Raw genomic sequence first — 26033 nt, forward strand, 5'->3', positions numbered from 1 at the left:
CGGAAGCCAGCCGCACCGATGTGTCAGAGGAAACACTGTCCAACTGGTGACCGTTTCAGTGCCCGGAATATTGGCACACTTACCTGTCGGGTCAAACTCATGCAGAGGTGGGACTGTGTTTTTTTCACTCTTGGGTTTCTTGTCTGGGGGGTGGTCCTTGCTGAGAATGCTAAGGGTCCTGGGTACACAAAAACACAGATGGCATGGTGAGTAACACACACACAGACAGACAGACAGACACAAACACAGGAATTACAGACTCGACACATCGGTCTAGACACATGACAGCTATCATCCAGAAAGTGAGGTCAGTACAGGTGCTTTAAAGCTGGGACCGAGAGATTGAAAAACAGCTTCTATCTCAAGGCCATCAGACAGTTAAATAGCCATCACTAGCCGGCCTCCACCCAGTACCCTGCCCTGAACTTAGTCACTGTCACTAGCCGGCTACCATCAGGATTCTCATCCCTGCACCTTAGAGGCTGCTGCTCTATGTACATAGACATGGAACACTGGTCACTTTAATAATGGAACACTGGTCACTAATAATATTTAAGTACTGTTTTACCCATTTCATATGTATATACTGAATTCTAGTAGATACACTATTCTATCCATGTATTCTTCACATACTGTATACTATATATTCTGTCCATAATGAATATACATCATACACGTTCAAAGGTTTGGGGTCACCTAGAAATGTCCTTGTTTTTGAAAGAAAAGCTAATTTTTTTGGCCATTAAAATAACATAAAATGTATCAGAAATACAGTGTAGACGTTGTAAATGAATATTGTAGCTGGAAACGGCTGATTTATAATGGAATATCTACAGAAGCCCATTATCAGCAACCATCACTCCTTTGTTCCAATGGCACGTTGTGTTAGCTAATCCAAGTTTATAATTTTAAAAGGCTATTTAATCATTAGAAAACCCTTTTGCAATTATGCTAGCACAGCTGAAAATGTTTTTTCTGATTAAAGAAGCAATAAAACTGGCCTTTAGACTAATTGAGTATCTGGAGCATCAGCATTTGTGGGTTCGATTACAGGCTCAAAATGGCCAGAAACAAAGTAATTTCTTCTGAAACTCGTCAGTCTATTCTTGTTCTGAGAAATGAAGGCTATTCTATGTGAGAAATTGCCAAGAAACTGAAGATCTCGTACAACGCTGTGTACTACTCCCTTCACAGAACAGCGCAACAACTTTCTATTCTGGCTCTAACCAGAATAGAAAGAGTAGTGGGAGGCCCCGGTGCACAACTGAGCAAGAGGACAAGTACATTAGTGTCTCTAGTTTGAAAAACAGACGCCTCACAAGTCCTCAACTGGCAGCTTCATTAAATAGTACCAGCTTCTGCCGTTTCCTGCAACAATAATCATTTACAACATTAACAATGTCTACACTGTATTTATGATCAATTTTATGTTATTTTAACAGACCAAAAAATTTGCTTGTCTTTCAAAAACAAGGACATTTCTAAGTGACCCCAAACTTTTGAACGGTAGTGTATATAAATATATGTATTTATGTATACTCCGGACAACATTGCTCGCCCTAATATTTCTACATTTCTTAATTCCATTCTAAACACATTAAGTGTAATCTTAACATGCTGAAAAGAGTGTAAGGCAGTATGGGGTCCTAAAGCCTAATCACATCGGGATTAATCGACTCAAATATAGGGCTGCATCTAATAAGGTTCCATTACGGACACATACCAGGTGTCCCAACTCTTGGGAGCATATGGTTTATTTTGTGGTAAGACGTTCTAGTTATACAGAGATATTCATCTGGATGTCACGATTGCAGTCCCTCATGATGGACAATGTGGACAAAGATTAACGAAACAACTTACCTGGTTGCTTTTTTGGGAACCCTGCGAAAACAAAGTTGAGAAAGGATTAAAACTTTTATGCTACTCTTTGTCATTGGTGAAGTCCTCTTCTAATTCTATATTGTGATGCCTATTCAGATTTTTTTTTCTAGACAGGATAATTTTCACCAACTGTATGAAGACTCCTTGGGCCTGTAGAATTTTAACACTTCTGTACCTCACAGATGGCAAGTCAAGCAACAACTGATTAAGCCTGTACCAGGAAAAGGCTCAATCTGGGATTGAGAAACCGACCCAACGTTCACCCTGACATTCTTAATTCGCTACCACATGTGACTATATTCGACAACATTTTATTGCCATTGTATGCTACGTCAAGAATGTTACACAATGAACATACACTACCAGTCAAGTTTTAGAACACCTAGTCATTCAAGGGTTTTTCTTTATTTTTTACTATTTTCTACATTGTTGAATAATAATAGTGAAGACATCAAAACTATGAAATAACACATATGGAGTCATGTAGTAACCAAAAAAGTGTTAAACAAATCAAAATAAATTATATATTTGAGATTCTTCAAATAGCCACCCTTTGCCTTGATGACAGCTTCGCACACGCTTGGCATTTTCTCATCCAGCTTCATGAGGTAATCACCTGGAATGCATTTAAATTAATAGGTGTGCCTTCTTGGAAGTTCATTTGTGGAATTTCTTTCCTTCTTAATGCGTTTGATCCAATCTGTTGTTGTGACAAGGTAGGGGTGGTATACAGAAGATAGCCCTATTTGGTAAAAGACCAAGTCCATATTATGGCAAGAACAGCTCAAATAAGCCAAGAGAAACAACATTCCATCATTACTTTAAGACATGAAGGTCAGTCAATATGGAACATTTCAAGAACTTTTAAAGTTTCTTCAAGTACAGTTGTAAAAACCATCAAGCGCTATGATGAAACTGTCTATCATGAGGTCCGCCACAGGAATGGAAGACCCAGAGTTACCACTGCTGCAGAGGATAAGTTCATTAGAGTTACCAGCCTCAGAAATTGCAGCCCAAATAAATGCTTCACAGAGTTCAAGTAACAGACCCATCTCAACATCAACTGTTCAGAGGAGACTGTGTGAATCAGGCATTCATTGTCGAATTGCTGCAAAGAAACCACTACTAAAGGACACCAATAAGAAGAGGAGACTTGCTTGGGCCAAGAAACACGAGCAATGAATATTAGACTGGTGGAAATCAGTCCTTTGGTCCAACCGCTGTGTTGGAACCATAAATCACTAATTAATTTCATAATCAAAAGGGCAGTGGTGTGACGATGCCAACATAAGCCCCATGTCCTCAGGCACCTTCTGGCTCCCAGTTGTTCCACTGGTTGGCATATCAAACACGTAGATCCCATCCTACCCTGATCCCTAAGTCTGACAGATAGGAGGAGGATGGGAGGGATGTTCATATAAATAGCACAGACCCCTCTCACTCTCTACTCCTCCACATCCTTCCGCGGGTGGTTTTTGTTTTTGTTGCTGTTCCTTCTCTCAGACAATGGGGCCTGAACTTTGAACAATGGCGTTCACGTCAAAGCCAACTTACTACACTGCAGCATTGTAAGACAGATTCCCAGAAACAGAGGGGGCTTCTGGCAGGGCTCCCATTTCCTGTCCTGAATGTGGGCGGGTGGGGGATGAGAGGGGAGTAGAAGAGGAGGGGGATAAAGGGGAGTGGGTATCTTTAAGAGAAGGCAAGAGGGGTAGGATTTGAAAAATCCTGTGCTAGTACCCAGACTGCAGAGCTCGTACTTGAAAGTCTCTTTTGACAGAAAAACATCACTCAGTCTAACCATGGACAAGATTCATAATATATAACATTTACCGAATACACTGATACAACACTCCACTGCTACTGCCTTGAATGTCATGGCTTGCTGAAATGACATGGAACAACCCCTAACCTTTTTGTTGGATCCAAAGAACGTTTTTCAGAGAGAATCTCATTGTGACTTACCAGTTCTGGCTACTTCTTTCACTTCAACCTCTGTTCCATATGAGGTCAAAGTTTGAGGAAGTATGGCATTTAGAAAGAACATACAGTTTGGGGGTGAATTTCATGCCTCCTCAAATATAAATAGTGATATCCTTAAATGGACGTCACACCTTCTTTCCTATTGCAACTGCCCTTCGGAAACCGATTCAAGCACGTTCCATTACAAAATGGTCAACATTTGACCTGAACTCAGTCCTAACCATAAAACGAATTGAAGTAGATTTGAAGTGAACTCCGCTGCTCTGCTCACAAGACAGGTGGACCTTCAGACAATATGACAGCTGCGATGGTCGGCCTGTTGCTAGCTCCCAGATTACTTTGCGGTCAGCGTGCACGTCACTGAGGACCTGAAATAGTCTCGTCACACCGGCATCGTGGTGAAGAAGGCTGAAGAAATTAATTCAGCTACAGCAACCAGTGTCAAAGGAAGGCCAAGAAGATCATTGAGGACCTCAGCCACCCGAGCCACAGACTGTTTACTCGGCTATCATACAACAGACAGACAGTACAGGTGCATAAGAGGTAAGACCAAGACACTAAAAAGCAACTTCTATTACCAGGCCATCAGACTGTTAAACAACCATCACTAGCCCTCTACTAGGAGATGCACACTCACTCACTCACTCACTCATACTCACAAACACAAACACAGCCAACGCTGCTGTCCCATGCTATAGAGTCATTGAACCACTAGTCACTTCCCATTTCCCACTGTGTATTTAAATACAGTATCCCCAACGTAGCACATCATAATATTTCTACTACTGTACATTGTATTTTAGTTTCACTGTTTACACATTTATGCACTGGATTTTATGCACTGGAATTTGAGAGCACCTCTTTATATTTTAAAAGTTACTTAATTCGACCAAATAGCGCCGTTTATAAAAGGAAATTAACATCATTCAATAAAAAAGCTGACAACAAGCCAGTCATATTGAACCCCTGCCAATTAGAGAGACATGAGATTCACTACTATACTGTCTGAGAACTGGTTCTCCTCTGATGTGCCCTGAGGAGATTAGGACGGGATAGGGGATAGACTGTATGGGTGAGGAAAGACATCATGCTCACTGGGTGGTGGCTAAGCAGCTAGCTGAGAAGGGGATTAAGCTGATATTTAGACCCTTAAATGCAGACTCATTCAAAATGGAGAAAGAGAGGCCTAATTGATACATTGAAAACCTGAGGGGAACAATGAACTTGTTATCGTGTTCAAGCTAACAAGGCTGATCAATGGAAAACACAAAGATCCAAGTGCAGGGAAATCGATTGCTAGCCTTTAACGATCATCCGTTAGCTTTCGCAGAAGGTTCGGTCCCACTGCAAGTAGCTTTTAATTTATTTAGTCTTGTTATAAAATCAATTCCTTTAAGGGTAGGAACCATGAGTTTTTACTTACCTAAGTAACAACACAGTGTGGTCAAAGACTAAATAACTTAGTGAGAAAGGGAAAGGGCATACTGTACCTAGTCAGTTGCACAACTGAATGCATTCAATTGAAAAATGTCTACCGCATTTAACCCAACCCCTCAAACACAGAGGTGCGGGGGACTGTCTTAATCAATGTCCACGTCATCGGTGCCCGGGGAGTAGTTGTGGGGGTGAACTGCAAAACTACCAGTACAGCGTCAGTGTCAGCATTGATGGAGACCTCACTATATCACTATTGGATTAGCTGACTTTCCCTTGGCCGGTGAAACGGCCTCTCCCTCTGAAGGCCTCGCCATGACTCTTCTTTGACTTTGGTAGCTAACTCAGCCATCAAAAAGGTAAGTCTCCGCTCCCTCTACTTTATATGTGTTGTTCTAGACTAGTTTATATTGTTTTGTTCTAGATTAGTTGTTCTCTGGCTTAATACTTAGCTATGTCGACCATGGTGGTTTACATTATAGAGAATAGGCTGGCTTACCGCGTCCTCCATATTACATCACAACCCGCAAATATTTTTTCCGCCATGACTTTGTCATTTTTCGGAATTCTGATCAGTTTAATGAAAAAAATCGAAAAATAGGAAAGTGAGATGTCACTTTGCATTGGGACTTTTGATGCGTATTCTAATACAAATCCATGTTACATGTGGTTACGTTTATGCTACCGAGCCGTTAAATTGAATAATCTTTATCAATATTCCATTTATGTTCTACTTTAACAATAAAGGCCAAGTTAACACCATCTAGCAAGAGACCACTCAGAAATGGACAAGTATGTAGCGAAATAATTGAATGATCCTTCAATTTATTACAGTAAATACTACCCAAAAGCAAAATAAAAATAGGTAAATTAGCAAATATATAGCCTTGGCAGTGCAGCCCCTAGATATGATTGACACACCCGGACATCACATGATGGTGTCTTTTTGAATGGCTCCCTGTGTGTTTATGCTAGAGACTTACCGTTTTGTGCAGTGGCTGCAGCTCAATCCACTCTTTCCGCCGATATAAAACTTGCCCCAATTCCATAACATGGGGCTTGTGAAAGCGGTGTTTTTCTACAAGAAAATCAGCATAAAATACTGTTTCAGCTGAACTAATGAGTCACCAACATCAAAAGATGACTCCCATTAACTGTTTTCCGGCAGTCGTCTGATCTCCGTTGTGGATGACCTAATTTCAAAGGTGTCTTCTCACAAAGCCAACTGTCCAGACTAAACCGTTTGAACTACAAACCAATATCGAAAGGGCAGACTCTGACGAACATGAAGGTGTCAGTTGTTTTGCTCTATACAGCTTCTGGGGAGTCGTCTGAAGGTAACCCAGTACCAGGCTTTAAAAATGGCACAACATGCATATGGGGTAAAAAGTGGCATGAATAAAGTGACCAAACAAGGGTCTACAAAATAAAATAAAGTTTTAGTTTTCTTAACTCTCTGAGATATAGAACAAACACTTCAAAACCCTATTTCTTATGATGTATTATGATCTGTTTTGCCATGTACAAATGTGTTATTCAATGTGTTTCTATGGACTATAGCAGTAACGGCAAAATTAAACGTTTAATCAAATAATTTTTTCTGATATCTTTTTTTATACCTACATGGGTCCTAAAATTCCAAATCAAATGGCTAAATGATCCATTTTATGACCATCTTAAAACAATTCTATATGTTAGCTTAGTAGATATTATGCTAGTTTAGTAGATATTGTGATCTATGGGGAAAATACAAGTGACTTCAATGGTTCATTTCTCTGAACGGGAAAAAACCCACCAAACAGAGAACTGATACTGTATACTGGTCATTTGGTGGGCTTGGTGTGGGGTTTGGGGTGTCCGTAGGTGGCTTTTGACCATCTACATCTACAGGTTTTTGTGCAAATTGGATGTTGGGTACTATATTTATTGAATATTATACGAATACTATACATTGAAATGGCCAATTTGGGTGAAATCAATTAGACAATTTTAATTCTGAGAAATAAAGCTAACAACAAAATAATGTTGCAGGAATGCTAATCTTATCTGTTTCTAACTACAATTCAGAAAAATCTGAGATGGTGGATGTCATGGCTTGCTGAAATGACATGGAACAACCCCTAACCCTTTTGTTGGATCCAAAGAACGTTTTTCAGAGAGAATCTCATTGTGACTTACCAGTTCTGGCTACTTCTTTCACTTCAACCTCTGTTCCATATGAGGTCAAAGTTTGAGGAAGTATGGCATTTAGAAAGAACATCCAGTTTGGGGGTGAACTTCATGCCTCCTCAAATATAAATAGTGATATCCTTAAATGGACGTCACACCTTCTTTCCTATTGCAACTGCCCTTCGGAAACCGATTCAAGCACGTTCCATTACAAAATGGTCAACATTTGACCTGAACTCAGTCCTAACCATAAAACGAATTGAAGTAGATTTGAAGTGAACTCCGCTGCTCTGCTCACAAGACAGGTGGACCTTCAGACAATATGACAGCTGCGATGGTCGGCCTGTTGCTAGCTCCCAGATTACTTTGCGGTCAGCGTGCACGTCACTGAGGACCTGAAATAGTCTCGTCACACCGGCATCGTGGTGAAGAAGGCTGAAGAAATTAATTCAGCTACAGCAACCAGTGTCAAAGGAAGGCCAAGAAGATCATTGAGGACCTCAGCCACCCGAGCCACAGACTGTTTACTCGGCTATCATACAACAGACAGACAGTACAGGTGCATAAGAGGTAAGACCAAGACACTAAAAAGCAACTTCTATTACCAGGCCATCAGACTGTTAAACAACCATCACTAGCCCTCTACTAGGAGATGCACACTCACTCACTCACTCATACTCACAAACACAAACACAGCCAACGCTGCTGTCCCATGCTATAGAGTCATTGAACCACTAGTCACTTCCCATTTCACACTGTGTATTTAAATACAGTATCCCCAACGTAGCACATCATAATATTTCTACTACTGTACATTGTATTTTAGTTTCACTGTTTACACATTTATGCACTGGATTCTTGACATATCTACAGCTGTACATATAATTCTTAGCTGATCTTCAGTAAATTCTCCCGGCGTACATCAGTATTTTTTCCCATTACATTTTAATTATTTGACATTTTACTGTATTGTCAGGAGCTTTTAACATAAGCATTTCGCTTCGCCCGCTATAACACCCGCTAAGCTGATTCACAACTCAAATAGCACTGTAGCAGTAAACAAATGCAATCTATACATATGTGCACAGTGAGAATCCAGTGTATATAAACAGTGTAACTAAAATACAATGTACAGCTGTAGAAATATTATGATGTGCTACGGTGGGGATAAAGTATTTAAATACACACCGTGGGAAATGGGACGCGACCAGTGGTTCAATGACTCTATAGCATGGGACAGCAGCGTTGGCTGTGTTCGTGAGTGTGTGTGTGTGTGTGTGTGTGTGTGTGTGTGTGTGTGTGTGTGTGTGTGTGTGTGTGTGTGTGTGTGTGTGTGTGTGTGTGAGAGAGAGTGTGTATGTGCGTGTATTTGTGAGTATGAGGAGTGTGTGTGAATGCTTGCGTTTGTGTTTTGTGTGAGTGAGTGAGTGTGCATCACCTGGTAAACGGCTAGTGATGCTTGATTTGATCTGGGCTTGTGAGATAAGACAACTCGTCTAGAACACACTGCCTCCTCCACTGAACACACCAGAACACAGAACAGTCTGACCAACACCAGAGAGCATTTGGAGAGAGAAAGAAAAATCTGGCATATCTGTCTACGTTCAGAGAAAAGCTAACTCTAGGCAAAGACCTGAAGGAGCAAAATCTCATAATCAGATTAGTATGACCGTGACCGTCATTTATCAACGTCAGCCCAGCTGCTCATATCAGTAAACCCTTCTTTCTACGTAACTCCAGTACCTACTACCTAGACAGACAGACTTCATCTCTATCAATTGTTGCAAGCTTATTAACAACTGTTAGAATGGACTGGGAGTTGTGTAGCACTCAGGTGCAGGTGGTACTTTGAGCTACTGGAGAACCACTCTATAAATCCAATTTGTTATTATTATATACAAATTTGAATGCATGGTTGTAGCACAGGAAGTGCGACTGAAACAAGATCCGATTCAACTCAAGGCTGTCAATAATATTAATGAATTGCTGTAAAGTCTGTAAAGATTGTATACTGTACATTGCCACATCACAAATAAAGAAACTATAGGGATGCGATTGGTAAAAGACTCACTACCACGCCATTGGTGGTACTTACTTGTAAAATTAAGGGATTAATAAACATTTGAATAATCAAATAGGCTTTCAACAACAATGGAAGAGTACGGTGAAGTCATTTCTTGAATGGGGATCATACTCTTATTCAAAACAAAGGTGTTTATATTGTGTTGCATGCACAGTAATGCTAACTGTATCTAGGGAAATTCAAGTCATTGGCCTTGAAAGGCCCTATACTCAGTCTAACTCAACATAGGTCAGAAGAGACCATGCACACACACACACACACACACACACACACACACACACACACACACACACACACACACACACACACACACACACACACACACACACACACACACACACACACACACACACACACCTCTGCCCCTCCTCTCTTCCTCCCTCTCTCGCCTACCTCATCCTCCAGGCCCTAAAGGGAGGGAGCAGGCACTCCTCTTTTTCTGCCCCAATAAGCCTGATCAGAGAGTGTGCATCCTGAAACGGCTTGGGGACATACATTTCTTCACGCTACACTGTCTGTTCATGTTTTATTAGCGTGGCCAGGGACGGGTGGGTGCGGGGAGGAGGTGCAGAGAGAGAAAACGATAAATCCACTAGAAGAACAGCCAGCCAGCTCCCAAGAGAGACCAGCCAGCACCTCCATATCTACCATGTTAGATACCTTTAGACAGGCAGCGAAGGCAAGGCCGAGCCTGGTTACAGACTACCCTATAATGACACAGAGACCAACACAAGAGGTGTGAGGGTGAAATGCTTGAGGATAACACATTTGTGTAGTGCCGGGAGGTTGAAACTGTGCTTTTATTAATGAATGAACGTATTATTGGTCTTATCGTTTAAGGCAGGTCATAAGCTTGGGGGAGACTCGGCAACGAATAATGCATTGATCCATTAGAAACACTGACGTCACATGAGAACTGGAACCTCTGTGCGATAAACTAGAGGGGGATTCCCCCATTACAAAGCAAAGCGCTTTGAGCACTTGAAAAAAGCTTTATTATTTAAAAAAATAATAATTAAAGTGTGACAATTTAGTGTTTAAAGTGTGAAATAATTATTTTCGTTTTTGAAGCACCACAAATCCAATCATCATTATCCATTATTCTAATACCATTGGTGAGATATGGAAGTTGATCCTAGGCGAAGCTAGGTCTTTGGGTAATGTGGCAACATTAAAACTAAATGGTCACGGTTTCCCAGTGAAACGTACAGTGGAATGTACAGTTGGGGGGTAGAAAGTCCATGGAAAATAGTTCAAGTAAGTTCAAGAGAAGCTGCAGGCAGAGAGAGGCATGTTGATGCCATGCAGTTCTGAGGCTCCTGACGGCAGTGAACTCTTCAAAGCACTGCAGACTGAACACTCCTCTGGTCAAAGTATATAATCAAGAGAGAGAAAGTGAGAGAAATACAGAGAGCGACAGAGTGAGAGAAAGGGGGAGATGAAAGAGAGAAAGCGGGAGAAAAAAAGAGAAAAGGAGAGAGATTAAGACCTAGAGAGAGGGAGCGGAGAGAGAGGGAGCGGAGAGAGAGGCCAAGCCCACATGGGGGAAACCTTGTTTTATCAAGAAAGGGGGGAGAGAGGGTACGGAGGGACGAGATGGTGGGAGAGGCTAGAGGGAAATACAGGGTAGAGATAGTGACACAAAGTATGCATCCCAAATGGTACCATGTTCCCTATATAGTGCACTACTGTTGTCCAGAGCCCTATCAAAACTAGTGCACTATAAAGGAAATAAGGTGCAATTTGGGATGCAGACAGAGAGAGTGAGAAGATCTAGTAGTGACAGAGGGGGTGTTTGTATCACTTAAGCTGTCATGTCTGATCCAGCTGTGCAGAGACAAATCAACACCTCTCTATCTCCATTTGTTAATGTATAGCCATGCGGTAAATGGAGCTTGTGTATTAAATTATCAATATGGCTAGTGAGGCTAAGGGGCTACCTGTGCAAGCCAATTCCGTGTATCAATGCAAGTAACTAGCACTTAATAGGTTGTGGGTCTTCATATCCAAATCATCTCAAGTAAGATAATTGAGTTAGACAATACACTTTTTGAGTTGAACATGAAGTGTGAAAATGGTAATATTAGGTACCATTGACTCGCTCTGGATTTGTGCCACAAATGCTAAAAAGTTAACATTTGAAACAAAACCAAAGCATGGGTTGCTGTCGTACCTTGTCCATAGACTGCTTACAGGGTAAGGAAACCAACATGTCATTTTGTAATTTAGGTGAACTATCCTTTTGGCGCCGGAAGAAATGGTAGCAGTTTTACGGGCGCCCAACCAATTGTGCTATAATGTGGGTTTTATTCGCGTTATTTGTAACTTATTTTGTACATAATGTTTCTGCAACCGTATCTTACGGCAAAAAAGAGCTTCTGGATATCAGGACAGCGATCACTCACCTCGGATTAGACAAAGATTTTTTTTACAACAAGGAGGACGCACAAGACATTCTCCAAACACCCCACAGGGCCGACATCCCTGTTATTTGCAAGAGGAAGCGACACAGGTACAGAGGACAAAGAGCCGGATGCCTGGTCAGATGGAAAGCTGAAGTTACTGACAACACTACTCGCCAACGTACAATCATTGGACAATAAATTAGACGAGGTACGATCACGAATATCCTACCAACAGGATATTACAGTTTCTGATGTCCCATGTTTCAAGGAATCGTGGCTGAATGACGACATGGATATTCAGTTAGCGGGATTTACGCTGCACCGGCAAGATAGAACAGCACACTCCGGTAAGACGAGGGGGGGGGGTCTGTGCATATTTGTAAACAACAGCTGGTGCACGAAATCTAAGGAAGTCTCTAGATCTTGCTCGCCTGAAGTAAAGTATATTGTGATAAATTACAGGCCACACTACTTGCCAAGAGAATTTTCAGCTATACTTTTCGTGGCTGTTTATTTACCACCACAGACAGATGCTGGCACTAAGACCGCACTCAGTCAGCTGTATAAGGAAATAAGCAAAGAGGAAACCGCTCACCCAGAGGCGGCGCTCCTAGTGGCCGGAGACTTTAATGCAGGGAAACTTAAATCAGTTCTACCAAATTTCTATCAACATGTTAGGCCTACCATTGTCGTGTCGTCAGCACACTTGATGTTGTTGGAGTAGTGTGTGGCCACACAGTCGTGGGTGAACAATGAGTACAGGAGGGGACTAAGTACACACCTGAGGGACCCCCGTGTTGAGGGTCAGTGTGGCAGATGTATTGTTACCTACCCTCACCACCTGGGGACAGAGAGTCAGAAAGTCCAGGATCTAGAGGGATGTGTTCAGTTCCAGGGTCCCGAGCTTGGCAATGAACTTGGAGGGGACTATGGTGTTGAATGCTGAACTGTAGTCAATGAACAGCATTCTCACATAGAAATTGCTCTTGTCCAGGTGGGAGAGAGCAGTGAGGATTGCAATAGAGATTGCCTCATCTGTGGATCTGTTGGGGTGGTATGCGAATTGGGAGTGGGTCCAAGGTGTCTGGTGTTGATGTGTGTCATGACCAGCCTTTCAAAGAATTTCCTGGTTACAGATGTGAGTGCTACAGGACGATAGTCATTTAGGCAGGTTACCTTTGAGTTCTTAGGAACAGGGACAATGGTGGTCTGCTTTAAACATGTTTAGATTACAGACTGGGACAAAGAGATATCTTTGAAGACACTTGCCAGCTGTTCTGTGCATGTTCTGAGAACGCGCCTTGGTATTTCATCTGGCCCAGAGGCTTTGCGAGTGTTAACCAAATAAAAAAATCTTACTCACATTGGCCACAGAGAGCGAGATCACAGTCATCCGGGACAGCAGGGGCTCTCATGTCTGGCTCAGTGTTTGCCTGGAAACGAGCATAGACGGCATTCAGCTCGACTGGGAGGTTTGCGTCACTGGGCAACTCCCGGCTAGGTTTCTCTTTGTAACCCATAATAGTCTGCAAACCCTGCCACATCCTATGAGCATTGGAGCTTATGTAATTGGATGTAATTACTCTTAGTCCTGCAGTATATTGACTTTTCCATGTTTGATGGCTCAGAGGTTGGAGCAGGCTTTCTTGTAACTGTCCATGTCCCTTTCCCTGAAAGCGGTAGCTCTAGTCTTTAGGCCGATGCGGATACTGCAAGTAATGCATGGCTTTTGGTCAGTGGAATGCCCGGTGGAAGCACAGTATGATAGCTAAGGAGATTGAGAGAATTCTGGCATTTGATTGCAAATATGCAGAGGGAGTAGAAAAATAACATATTGTATAAAACATGTATCTCTGGATTACATCTTCAAACTAAGGGCAGCCATGGCATCCATGACAGAGAGGGTGAAGCATTCATCCATGTGTACGGTAAGAGAGTCTAGCTAGCTACATTTTCAGATATTATATGTTTCTAAATTTGTAAGAAAGTCGTTTTCATTGTAAGTTAGCTAGCTAACGTTAGTTGGCTGGCTCGCTAGCTAATGTTGTGTGTATGATCTGTGTATAGTAATGTTGTGTGTATGATCTGTGTATAGTAATGTTGTGTGTATGATCTGTGTATAGTAATGTTATTTGTATGATCTGTGTATAGTAATGTTATGTGTATGATCTGTGTATAGTAATGTTATGTGTATGATCTGTGTATAGTAATGTTATGTGTATGATCTGTGTATAGTAATGTTATGTGTATGATCTGTGTATAGTAATGTTATTTGTATGATCTGTGTATAGTAATGTTATTTGTATGATCTGTGTATAGTAATGTTATTTGTATGATCTGTGTATAGTAATGTTATTTGTATGATCTGTGTATAGTAATGTTATTTGTATGATCTGTGTATAGTAATGTTATTTGTATGATCTGTGTATAGTAATGTTATTTGTATGATCTGTGTATAGTAATGTTATTTGTATGATCTGTGTATAGTAATGTTATTTGTATGATCTGTGTATAGTAATGTTATTTGTATGATCTGTGTATAGTAATGTTATTTGTATGATCTGTGTAGTAATGTTATTTGTATGATCTGTGTAGTAATATTATTTGTATGATCTGTGTAGTAATATTATTTGTATGATCTGTGTAGTAATATTATTTGTATCTCAGAGCCGTTTGCATTATTAGTTATAGCCTAATATTAGCAAGCTAGCTAACATCGATCCTGGTTGGTTAGCTACCTGCAGATTCATGCAGGGTAGTAAAATTGTGACCGACCGGCTTAAATCTTAAGTAGCAAAATTGAGTTTTTTACATTGGATAAAAGTAGAGACTCAGAGATACAAAATTGTATATCATACACTACAGTTGAGGAACAAATGGGAAAGTCATTTTGCTTTTAAAGATGATAAACTTGTAACCTCACTTTTGAGAAAACGGCCTTTGAATGTTTTGGTACTACTACTGGAGAGCCCTTCTTTGTCTAGAACCATGCAGCATCATTCACACCCTCTTAAGCTTTAGCCCCACCGAATGTATTAACAACAGTCAAGCACCCAAGCCAACTTGCTAGCTACTTCCAGACATCTAAGTGAGAGAGAACAGCTCACTGAACATTACTCGCCCTAGCAGAGCTGGTTAGGCTGTTATGTTATCCAGAGAGTTGGTGACTGCAAATGTGCTGTCAAATTGTCCGTTCGTAAATTTAGAGCGTTTCGTGTTCAGAGCGCACCCCAGACACTCTGGCCAATGAGTTTACTGACGTTTACAGACACCGACCTTATACAACGCGCGTTGAGCATTCGTAAATTCATCAGTTATTCCGCGCACACTGGCATACTCAGTCGAGAGCGCTCTGAAATCAAGAGTATTTTTAGTTTTATTCGATTTAACCTTTATTTAACTAGGCAAGTCAGGTAAGACAATGTATTATTTACAATGACGGCCTATCCCGGCCACACCCTAACCCGGCCAAACCTTAACCCGGACGACGCTGGGAAAAATTGTGAGCCACCCTATGGGACTCCCAATAATGGCCGGTTGTGATACAGACCCTGGAATCTGCAGGTAGCTAACCAACCAGTTTCAATGTTAGCTAGCTAACATTAGGCTATATCTAGCCAAGCAAATGGCTCTATGTCAAAATTAGAAACGTGTAATATCTGAAAATGTAGCTAGCGAAACTAACTTACCAATATATTATTCATGGTTGGGTGCGTCTCATGTCGGATACCATGGTTGCCCTTAGTTTGAAGATGTAATCTGGAGACAGGTGATTTCAAAACTCAGTCCTCCAGAAAGTGGAGATCAACACTTACGCAGTTTTAATTAGGGATGCACAATATAACATCGGTGAACATAGCGGAATCGGCTGACATTAGCTACAAATGCCAACATCGGTAACGGCCGATGTGTAGTTTAATGCCCCAATGTGCAAAACCGATGTCAAAGCTGACGTGCATACCTACAGTTGAAGTCAGAAGTTTACATACACCTTGGCCAAATACATTTAAACTCAGTTTTTCACAATTCCTGACATTTAATCCCAGTAAAAATTCAGTGTTTTAGGTCAGTTTTTAAATGTCAGAATAAATAGTAGAGAAAATGATTTATTTCAGCTTTTATTTCTCCCATCACATTCCCAGTTTACATTCAATCAATTACTATTTGGTAGCATTGCCTTTAAATTGTTTAACTTGGGTCAAACGTTTTGGGTAGCCTTCCAGAAGCTTCCCACAATACGTTGGATGAATTTTGGCCCATTCCTCCTGACAGAGCTGGTGTAACCGAGTCAGGTTTGTAGGCCTCCTTGCTCGAACAAGCTTTTTCAGTTCTGTCCACAAAATGTCTATAGGAAAAACATAAAGATGGTCATTATGGCCAAACAGTTCTGTTTTTGTTTCATCAGACCAGAGGACATTTCTCCAAAAAGTACGATCTTTGTCCCCATGTGCAGCTGCAAACCGTAGTCTGGCTTTTTTATGGCGGTTTTGGAGCAGTGGCTTCTTCCTTGCTGAGCGGCCTTTCAGGTTATGTCGATATAGGACTCGTTTAACTGTGGATATAGATACTTTTGTACCCGTTTCCTCCAGCATCTTCATAAGGTCCTTTACTGTTGTTCTGGGATTGATTTGAACTTTTCGCACCAAAGTACGTTCATCTCTAGGAGACAGAACTCGCAGCCGTCATACTGCTCAGGAAGGAGATGTGGACCCGTGTTTAAACTTGCGTAACATTGTTTGAACAGATGAACGTGGTACCTTCAGGCATTTGGTAAATGTTCCCACGGATGAACCAGAGGAGGTCGACAATAATTTTTTTCTGAGGTCTTGGCTGATTTCTTTTGATTTTCCCATGATGTCAAGCAAAGAGGCACTGAGTTTGAAGGTAGACCTTAAAATACATCCACAGGTACACCTCCAATTGACTCAAATGATGTCAATTAGCCTATCAGAAGCTTCTAAAGCCATGACATCATTTTCTGGAATTACTCCATGCTGTTTAAAGGCACAGTCAACTTAGTTTACATAAACTTCTGACCCACTGGAATTGTGATACAGTGAATTATAAGTGAAATAATCTGTCTGTAAACAATTGTTGGAAAAATAACTAGTGTCATGCACAAAGTAGATGTCCTAACCGACTTGCCAAAACTATAGTTTGTTAACAAGAAATTTGTGGAGTGGTTGAAAAACAAGATTAGATGACTACAACCTAAGTGTTTGTAAACTTCAGACTTCAACTGTATATAACGTAGGTACATGACGTAATGACGACACATAAAATGTTGCGCTATACGCACAGCACAGCATTCCTAAACTAGCCCACATCTGCTGTGTGGACCGAGCAGTCATTTGAAAGAGTAACAAAATTTCAGTGAGACAACTCAAAGGCGAAATCCATTAAAGCCAAGACAATGGAATTCATTGCCCTTGACAATCAACCGTTCTCTGTTGTGGGTGATGTTGGCTTTTGCCCGACTGGTCGAGCACCGGTACACACTACCAAGTGAACTATTTTTCAAACGTTGCCCTTCCGGAGTTACACAGTAATATCGTCACTACTATTAGCTTCGCGATATACATACTATGGAATGCTGTTTGGGTCTTTGCGTGTCAAAAAAGATACAGTAGCACTGTCAAAGCTGTACAAAAAAGTCTGCAAACAAGCAAACACCGGCCATGAACGATGTGTTTACAATACCGCATTGGTAATAAAGCATCATTTGTTCGACCGCAACTTCTGGAGTAGCTAGCTTAGCTTGGTACCTAGCGAGCACCAATACAACCAGCCTGAAAACAATGACCAGTTGAACCTGCAGTCATTTTCATTGTTCTTAGCAATGATTTGGGAATCCTTGTGAGAAGGATTAGCTAAGTTGCCACTTGTTGTTCACCTATTGAAATTGAACTTCAGTTCATGAAAATAAATAGCTAGTCAGCAACTTAACCCTGTTGCCCAAAGCTGACGTTATAAGCAGCCAGCTAGCTTCATCTGGCAAGTGAGGCTCGACCGCACCGGGTTATGTGTTTAAGCTAGCCACAATAGTGGAATTTGCTGTTTGCCTTCAAAATAAAATTGTGTCATTGACAGTAATGCAAATTAGTACAAATAGTAGAATTATGCCATACTTATATTTTAAAGGCTAACCGCAAAGTCCACTATTGTAGCTAATCCTTATTGTGGCTAGCTTCACATAGATGGGTCCGACCCCCATTAATCAAATAAGAACTGTCTTATAAATTCGGGTTATTTTAGATGACACCTAGCTATATAGTTAGTTAGCTAACAAAAGCTACTGAAACAGATGTGTTATTTCACACGTCAAATAGTGTTATTTGATGTGTATCTATTTTGACACACAAAGACCCAAATGGCGTTCCATAGAAATCCTGGTTGAGAATGAAACGACTGAACAATGAAACAGCACAGCAAGTAAGTGAAATAAATAGGTTCTGATTATGTTTTACTGGTATTGGAGACATACGTAAATGCCAACAAAATTACTTTTTGGTCAGTGTGGTGGGTGTGTAACTTTTATTTAACTTGGCAAGTCAGTTAAGAACAAATTCTTATTTACAATGACAGCCCGGACGACCCTGGGCCAATTGTGCGCCGCACTATGGGACTCCCAATCAAGGCCGGATGTGATACAGCCTGGATTCAAACCAGGGACTGTAGTAACATCTCTTGCACGGAGATGCAGTACCTTAAACCGCTGCGTCCATGTGTGTGTGTTAACTATTTAACTGTACTAGAATGCTTAAAAGGCCGCTAAAATTGTAAATATCGGTTATCGTTGTTTTTGGCAAGGAAAATATCGGATATCGGTATCGGCCAAAAATGTCATATCGTTGCATCACTAGTTTTAATACACAATACATAAAAAAAGAAAAGCTGCGTTAGACAGGATTACCTAAGACATACTGACCAGCTCAAACAGACAGAAGCGTGCTACATGGCAGACCAATCCAAACTCATCTCTCGGCATGTCCAACCCAATCATGGCTAGCGGGAAGATTGCTGGCTTTTTCTTTGGCTAAACCAACTAGGCTCGTAATTTAACATTTTTATTTGTATTTACAGATGGCATACAAGTTTGTTATTAAGGCACATGGAGTTAACCTCTTGGGGCTAGGTGGGACGCTAGCGTGCCACCCGTGGTGCACTCCATCAACAGCAGGTGCATTTCAAGAGCGGCAAATTTGAATCCAAATAAATGTCAAAATTCAAATTTTTCAAAAATACAACTATGTTACACCATTTGAAAGATAAACATCTCCTTAATCTAACCACGTTTTACGATTTCAAAAAGGTTTTACGGCGAAAGCATAAATTTAGAGTATGTTAGGACAGTACATTTACAAGAGTTGTGTGTAATGTTTTGTCAAGTCAAAGACAGGGTCACCAAAACCATAAAACCAGCTAAAATGATACACTAACCTTTTACAATCTCCATCAGATGACACTCCTAGGACATTATGTTAGACAATGCATGCATTTTTAGTTCTATCAAGTTCATATTTATATACAAAAACAGCGTTTTACTATGGCATTGATGTTGAGGAAATCGTTTCCCTCCAATAACCGGCAGTCAAGTCAGCGTCACAAATTAAATAATTAAAATTAGAAAACATTGGTAAAATATTATATTGTCATTTAAAGAATTATAGATTTACATCTTTTGAACGCAATCAACTTGCCAGATTTAAAAATAACCTTACTGGGAAATCACACTTTGCAATAATCTGAGCACTGTGCCCAGAAAAATACGCGTTGCGATACAGACTAGACGTCATGTTGGGGAGATCTAAAATCGAAAATACTATGTAAATAATCCATTACCTTTGATTCTCTTCATCAGATGTCACTTCCAGGTATCACAGGTCCATAACGAATGTAGTTTTGTTCAAAAAAGCTCATCATTTATGTCCAAAAATCTCCGTCTCGTTAGCACATGATGTAAGCCAGCCGGACTTCTCGTCATGAACGAGGGGAAAAAATATATTTCCGTTCGTTCAAACATGTCAAACGTTGTATAGCATAAATCATTAGGGCCTTTTTTAACCAGAACATGAATAATATTCAAGGTGGACGAATGCATAGCCTTTTATAACGTATTGGAACGAGGGTACCCAACATGAAGTAGCGCGCCAGGTGTCTAATGGGACATCACCGTTCCATGGCTCTTGTTCGGTCAGATCTCCCTCCAGAAGACTCAAAACACTTTGTAAAGGCTGGTGACATCTAGTGGAAGCAATAGGAAGTGCCAAAATATTCCTAAACCCCTGTGTTTTTCAATGGGATAGGTTTAAACTCAATACAACACATCAGGTATCCACTTCCTGTCAGAAAATGTCTCAGGGTTTTGCCTGCCAAATGAGTTCTGTTATACTCACAGACACCATTCAAACAGTTTTGGAAACTTTAGAGTGTTTTCTATCCATATATAATAAGTATATGCATATTCTAGTTACTGGGTAGGATTAGTAACCAGATTAAATCGGGTACATTTTTTTTATCCAGACGTGCAAATGCTGCCCCCTAGACCCAACAGGTTAACGTTCAAACGGCTCTCCTGTGAAGTAGTGACCCGCGACATACGCCTAGTTTCCTGAAACGGGTCACAATGATGAGTTAGGATTATGGTTCATTGTTTAGCGTTAGCTAGATAGCTAGCTAGCTAACAAGCTAGAAATGAAGCATAGTTTCGAAAGTTGCTTTTAGTTGCCTTTTTTGCTAGATTGACATATACTAAATTCCTTTTTAAACGGATGGGTTTATTGGTGTTAAAATACACCAGTTATGCTATTTTGGACAACCAGGCTGTTGTCATTTGGCTTGTAGTTTGTGTTTATACTTTTTCATTACGACAAGTTTGATTCGGACAACAATAGAATGTTCATGATGTCAACAGACGTAGTATAAACCAGCCTTTATTCTTGAAATCTTTGGTTGTTTAGTACATGGCCTCACATGTGAACCCTTAAAGAGATGGGTGGGGCTAATGCTGAATGGATGAAGACAAAGAAGAGCTCTCCAATAGGTGTAGCAAAACATTCAAGGGCCATTTTCTCAAAAGTGGGGTTACAATTTTATCAACTTTCAAAACAGAATTACTTTCCCATTGTTCCTCAACTGTAGTGTATGGTATACCATTTTGTAGCCGAGTCTCTACTTTATCTAATGTAACAAAGACAATTTCAAATTTTGCTACATAAGACTGAATCTAGCCAGTCGGTCACATATATGTTTTGACTTCTAAGACATTCTAAGGTTTGAATCTTTCACAACTAAAGTAGCCAAATAACTCTGAATCTAGCATATAGGACCATAGAGTTTCAAATGATCACTTTTACGCTCAATGTAGCCACTTCATATGCGCACTCGCTCCGAAATGGGAAAAATATCCTTTCCATTTTATTCAGCTAAGATCAATTATATTCTCTCTTACTATAAAATAATGGCACGGGACTTATAAGCATATCAGCTAAAGAACAGCTGTGTCTGTCTATGGTACATGTGTGCGTGTTAGTAGTGTCACGTCAGGGTAACAAAGGCCCGTGACACCGCTCAGATGGGTTAATCTCCTAGGCTTTAGCGATCTACCAGATGTTCATAGGATCACTCACTCACAGACAGACAGACAGACAGACAGACAGACAGACAGACAGACAGACAGACAGACAGACAGACAGACAGACAGACAGACAGACAGACAGACAGACAGACAGACAGACAGACAGACAGACAGACAGACAGACAGACAGACAGACAGACAGACAGACAGACAGACAGACAGACAGACAGACAGACAGACAGACAGACAGACAGACACACAGACACGACAGACAGACAGACAGACAGACACACACACAGACACACAGCACACACACACACACACACACACACACACACACACACACACACACACACACACACACACACACACACACACTTCAGTGAAATACATTATCACAACCCTATGCCGTGGAGTTTTACTGGCATGACAGTAAAACAATGAAAATGCACAACCACTCCTGTGAGGTGTTTGGAATTGCAGTGAGGTGCTACTTGGGATGTGTCCCAAATGGCACCCTATTGCCTTTATAGTTCACTACTATTGACCAGGGCTCATAGGAATCTGGTCAAAAGTATTGTCCTATAGGGAATAGGGTGCCTTCTTGCATCTTTATGTGAACCATGGACGTTTTCCCAACGTCCGTTTCCATTTGTATTATGCAGGGGATGGAGAAAGTGGAAACAAGACCCTGCATTACACTTTCCCCCTCCCCTCTACTCTCCCCCACCCAACACTGGCCCTGAGGCACAGCCAGGGTCTCTACCTCAATCTCCACTGGTCAGACAAATTTGAATGGCCTCCCAGCAAGCACAGAATAAAACATACGAAATGCTGACACATAGTGCCCTATAAAATATTTACATTTTTCTCCACTTGATTCCATTTAGTTTTTCCCCAAATTCCGTTTTCTCTGTTTAGTTTTTCCAGGTTTCTGTTTCCCCTGTTTTTTCAGGTTTTTGTTCTGCCAGGAAAGCATAGGCTACTTTGTAGTTAATACTTAATTGAAAATGTTTTTGGGAAAGCTTTTCCATTTACTGTATCAGAAGACTTTTCATTAGCTTCGTCGCTAATGGCTACACAATGCACATACATAGATGGGGAATTTTCGTTGCCTCTTCAGAAAGTTGCAGGAAATATGAATCAGTGATGCATTCTGTTCATGTCTTAGGATAAACTTGGGCAAATGTATTAATGTCCAATATAATTTAATTGATTCTGTGATTCCGTCTTTGTTCCCCGCATCACAGATTTTATAGGGCCCTACATATCCACGTTGTACATGTTCCATCTCAGGCTGATACAGTGAGACTCATCCATGCTTCCATTACAAGTAGGCTTGACTGCGGCAGGTAGCCTAGTGGTTAGAGCGTTAGGCCAGTAACCGAAAGGTTGCTGGATCGAATCTCCGAGCTGACAATGTAAAAATCAGTCGTTCTGCCCCCGAGCTAGGCAGTTAACCCACTGTTCCCCGGGCAGACGTGGATGTCGAGTAAGGCATACCCCGCACCTCTATGAATGAGATGGGTTGGGATAAATGCAGAAGACACATTTCAGTTGAATGCATTCAGTTGTACAACTGACTAGGTGTCCCCCTTTCCCTACTGTAATGCTCTCCTGTCCCAAGAAAGCCACTGGTCAACTGCAAAACATACAGAATGCTGCAGCACGGGTACTGACCAAGATCAGACGGAGAGCACACATTACACCAGTTTTAAAGTCTCTGCACTGGTTTTTAGAATACATTTGAAAGATTATTCTACTGGTTTTATAATCAATCCACAATTGTGCACCCCAATGCATGTCAGACATGCTTTTAAGTTAGGTACCCAGTAGATCCATCAGGTCCTCTGGTACTGGCCTTTTAACTAACCAAAAGCCTAGGAGGCATGGAGAGGCAGTCTTTAGTTACTATAGCCTGCCAGAGAACCTGAGGGAGGCCGAATCTGTGGACATATTTAACCCTCCTATTATGTTGCGGGTCTATCTGACCCATTTCCACTTTTGAGATGTCTAAAATACTAGTTACCTCTCTTTTTCTCCATGAAATTGACTTTTCCTCATTTAGGGTCATGAACCTAACTTCAAAATGTGGACTCACTGATGTGTTGTGGAATGTCTGTGTATATTTTGTATACAAACATGATGTTGTGGGTGATTTTGACCCGGAGGCTTTCATGTGTATAGATATTTACACAGGTCCAAAATAAACAAGTGTCTTTGATGCATTTTGTTTAGACTGGTTCTGGTGGCACTTTTATAATTATGTTTGGGTGAAAAGGAGCTTTCCCAAGCTTCTCCTCAGTGCGAGAGCAGCAGATCTCTGACACAAACGCTCCAAAAGATTTTCAGTCAATGAAGCCTTATCACAAATTCTGGACTGTGCTTTTTTAGTCTTTCAGTTTTCATTGTTATTCTTTTGTTTTTATCTGCCTGTGTTTTTCTGTGTAATAACTATTTCTTATATATATTTTCATTGTTTTTTATTTATGTTTTTCTCCTGTGAAGCGCATTGTGTTGCATCCATGTCTGAAATGTGCTATATAAATAAAGCTTGATTTGATTTGTAGAGGGTAAATGTACATAAACCCCAGTTACGCATATTTTTCCATTTTGTGCAACGCTTACCCACCTATTGTGGAAAAATGCAAGAAGAAGAGACTTGCTTGGGCCAAGAAACACACACAATGGACATTAGACTGGTGGAAACGTGTCCTTTGGTCTGGAATCCAAATTGGAGATTTTTGGTTCCAACCACTGTGTCTTTGTGAGATGCGGTGTAGGGTGAACGGATGATCTGCGCATGTGTATTTCACACCGTAAAGCATGGAGGAGAAGGTGTTATGGTGTGGGGGTGCTTTGCTGGTGACACTGTCAGTGATTTATTTAGAATTCAAGGCACACTGAAGCAGCATGGCTACCACAGCATTCTGCCATCCCATCTGATTTGGGCTTAGTGGGACTATCATTTGTTTTTCAACAGGACAATGACCCAACACACTTCCAGGCTGTATAAGGGATATTATACCGGCTCTGTTCTAGGCCCTCTCCTATTCTCGCTATACACCAAGTCACTTGGCTCTGTCATATCCTCACATGGTCTCTCCTATCATTGCTATGCAGACGACACACAATTAATCTTCTCCTTTCCCCCTTCTGATAACCAGGCGGCGAATCGCATCTCTGCCAGACATATCAGTGTGGATGACGGATCACCAGCTCAAGCTGAACCTCGGCAAGACGGAGCTGTTCTTCCTCCCGGGGAAGGACTGCCCGTTCCATGATCTCGCCATCACGGTTGACAACTCCCTTGTGTCCTCCTCCCAGAGTGCTAAGAACCTTGGCGTGATCCTGGACAACACCCTGTCGTTCTCCACTAACATCAAGGCGGTGACCCGATCCTGTAGGTTCATGCTCTACAACATTCGCAGAGTACGACCCTGCCTCACACAGGAAGCGGCGCAGGTCCTAATCCAGGCACTTGTCATCTCCCGTCTGGATTACTGCAACTCGCTGTTGGCTGGGCTCCCTGCCTGTGCCATTAAACCCTTACAACTCATCCAGAACGCCGCAGCCCGTCTGGTGTTCAACCTTCCCAAGTTCTCTCACGTCACCCCGCTCCTCCGCTCTCTCCACTGGCTTCCAGTTGAAGCTCGCATCCGCTACAAGACCATGGTGATTGCCTACGGAGCTGTGAAGGGAACGGCACCTCCATACCTTCAGGCTCTGATCAGGCCCTACACCCAAACAAGGGCACTGCGTTCATCCACCTCTGGCCTGCTGGCCCCCCTACCTCTGAGGAAGCACAGTTCCCGCTCAGCCCAGTCAAAACTGTTCGCTGCTCTGGCACCCCAATGGTGGAACAAGCTCCCTCACGACGCCAGGACAGCGGAGTCAATCACCACATTCCGGAGACACCTGAAACCCCACCTCTTTAAGGAATACCTAGGATAGGATAAAGTAATCCTTCTAACCCCCCCCCTCTTAAAAGATTTAGATGCACTATTGTAAAGTGGTTGTTCCACTGGATATCATAAGGTGAATGCACCAATTTGTAAGTCGCTCTGGATAAGAGTGTCTGCTAAATGACTTAAATGTAATGTAATACCAAGAAATAGAGTGATGGAGTGCTGCATCGGATGACCTGGCCTCCACAATCTCCCGCCCTCGACCCAATTGAGATGGTTTGGGATGAGTTGGACCGCAGAGTGAAGGAAAAGCAGCCAACAAGTGCTCAGCATATGTGATAACTCCTTCAAGACTGTTGGAAAAGCATTCCAGGTGAAGCTGGTTGAGAGAATGCCAAGAGTGTGCAAAGCTGTCATTAAGGAAAAGGGTGGCTATTTGAATAATCTCAAATATAAAATATATTTTGATTTGTTTAGCACTTTTTTGGTTACTATATGATTCCAAATATGTTATTTTATAGTTTTGATGTCTCCACTATTATTCTACAATGTAGAAAATAGTACAAATAAAGAAACACTCTTGAATGAGTAGG

General features: G+C 41.4%; 1 protein-coding gene across 2 annotated transcripts in view; it reads right to left on the bottom strand.

Moving 5' to 3' along the window:
* LOC106567565 (rho guanine nucleotide exchange factor 12) overlaps nt 1–26033 on the bottom strand; it is a 143780-nt gene that overhangs the window by 65949 nt on the left and 51798 nt on the right. For both annotated transcript variants that reach the window (XM_014137028.3, XM_014137024.3), the window contains exons 2-3: nt 1861–1881; nt 84–178 (exon numbers count right to left, since the gene is read on the bottom strand). In XM_014137028.3, coding sequence (XP_013992503.3) covers nt 84–178; nt 1861–1881 — 116 coding nt within the window. The remainder of the gene's footprint in view (nt 1–83; nt 179–1860; nt 1882–26033) is intronic.

This window comes from Salmo salar, chromosome 13, assembly GCF_965601325.2.
Source record: "Salmo salar chromosome 13, fSalSal1, whole genome shotgun sequence".
In the NCBI taxonomy this organism is placed as follows: domain Eukaryota; kingdom Metazoa; phylum Chordata; class Actinopteri; order Salmoniformes; family Salmonidae; genus Salmo; species Salmo salar.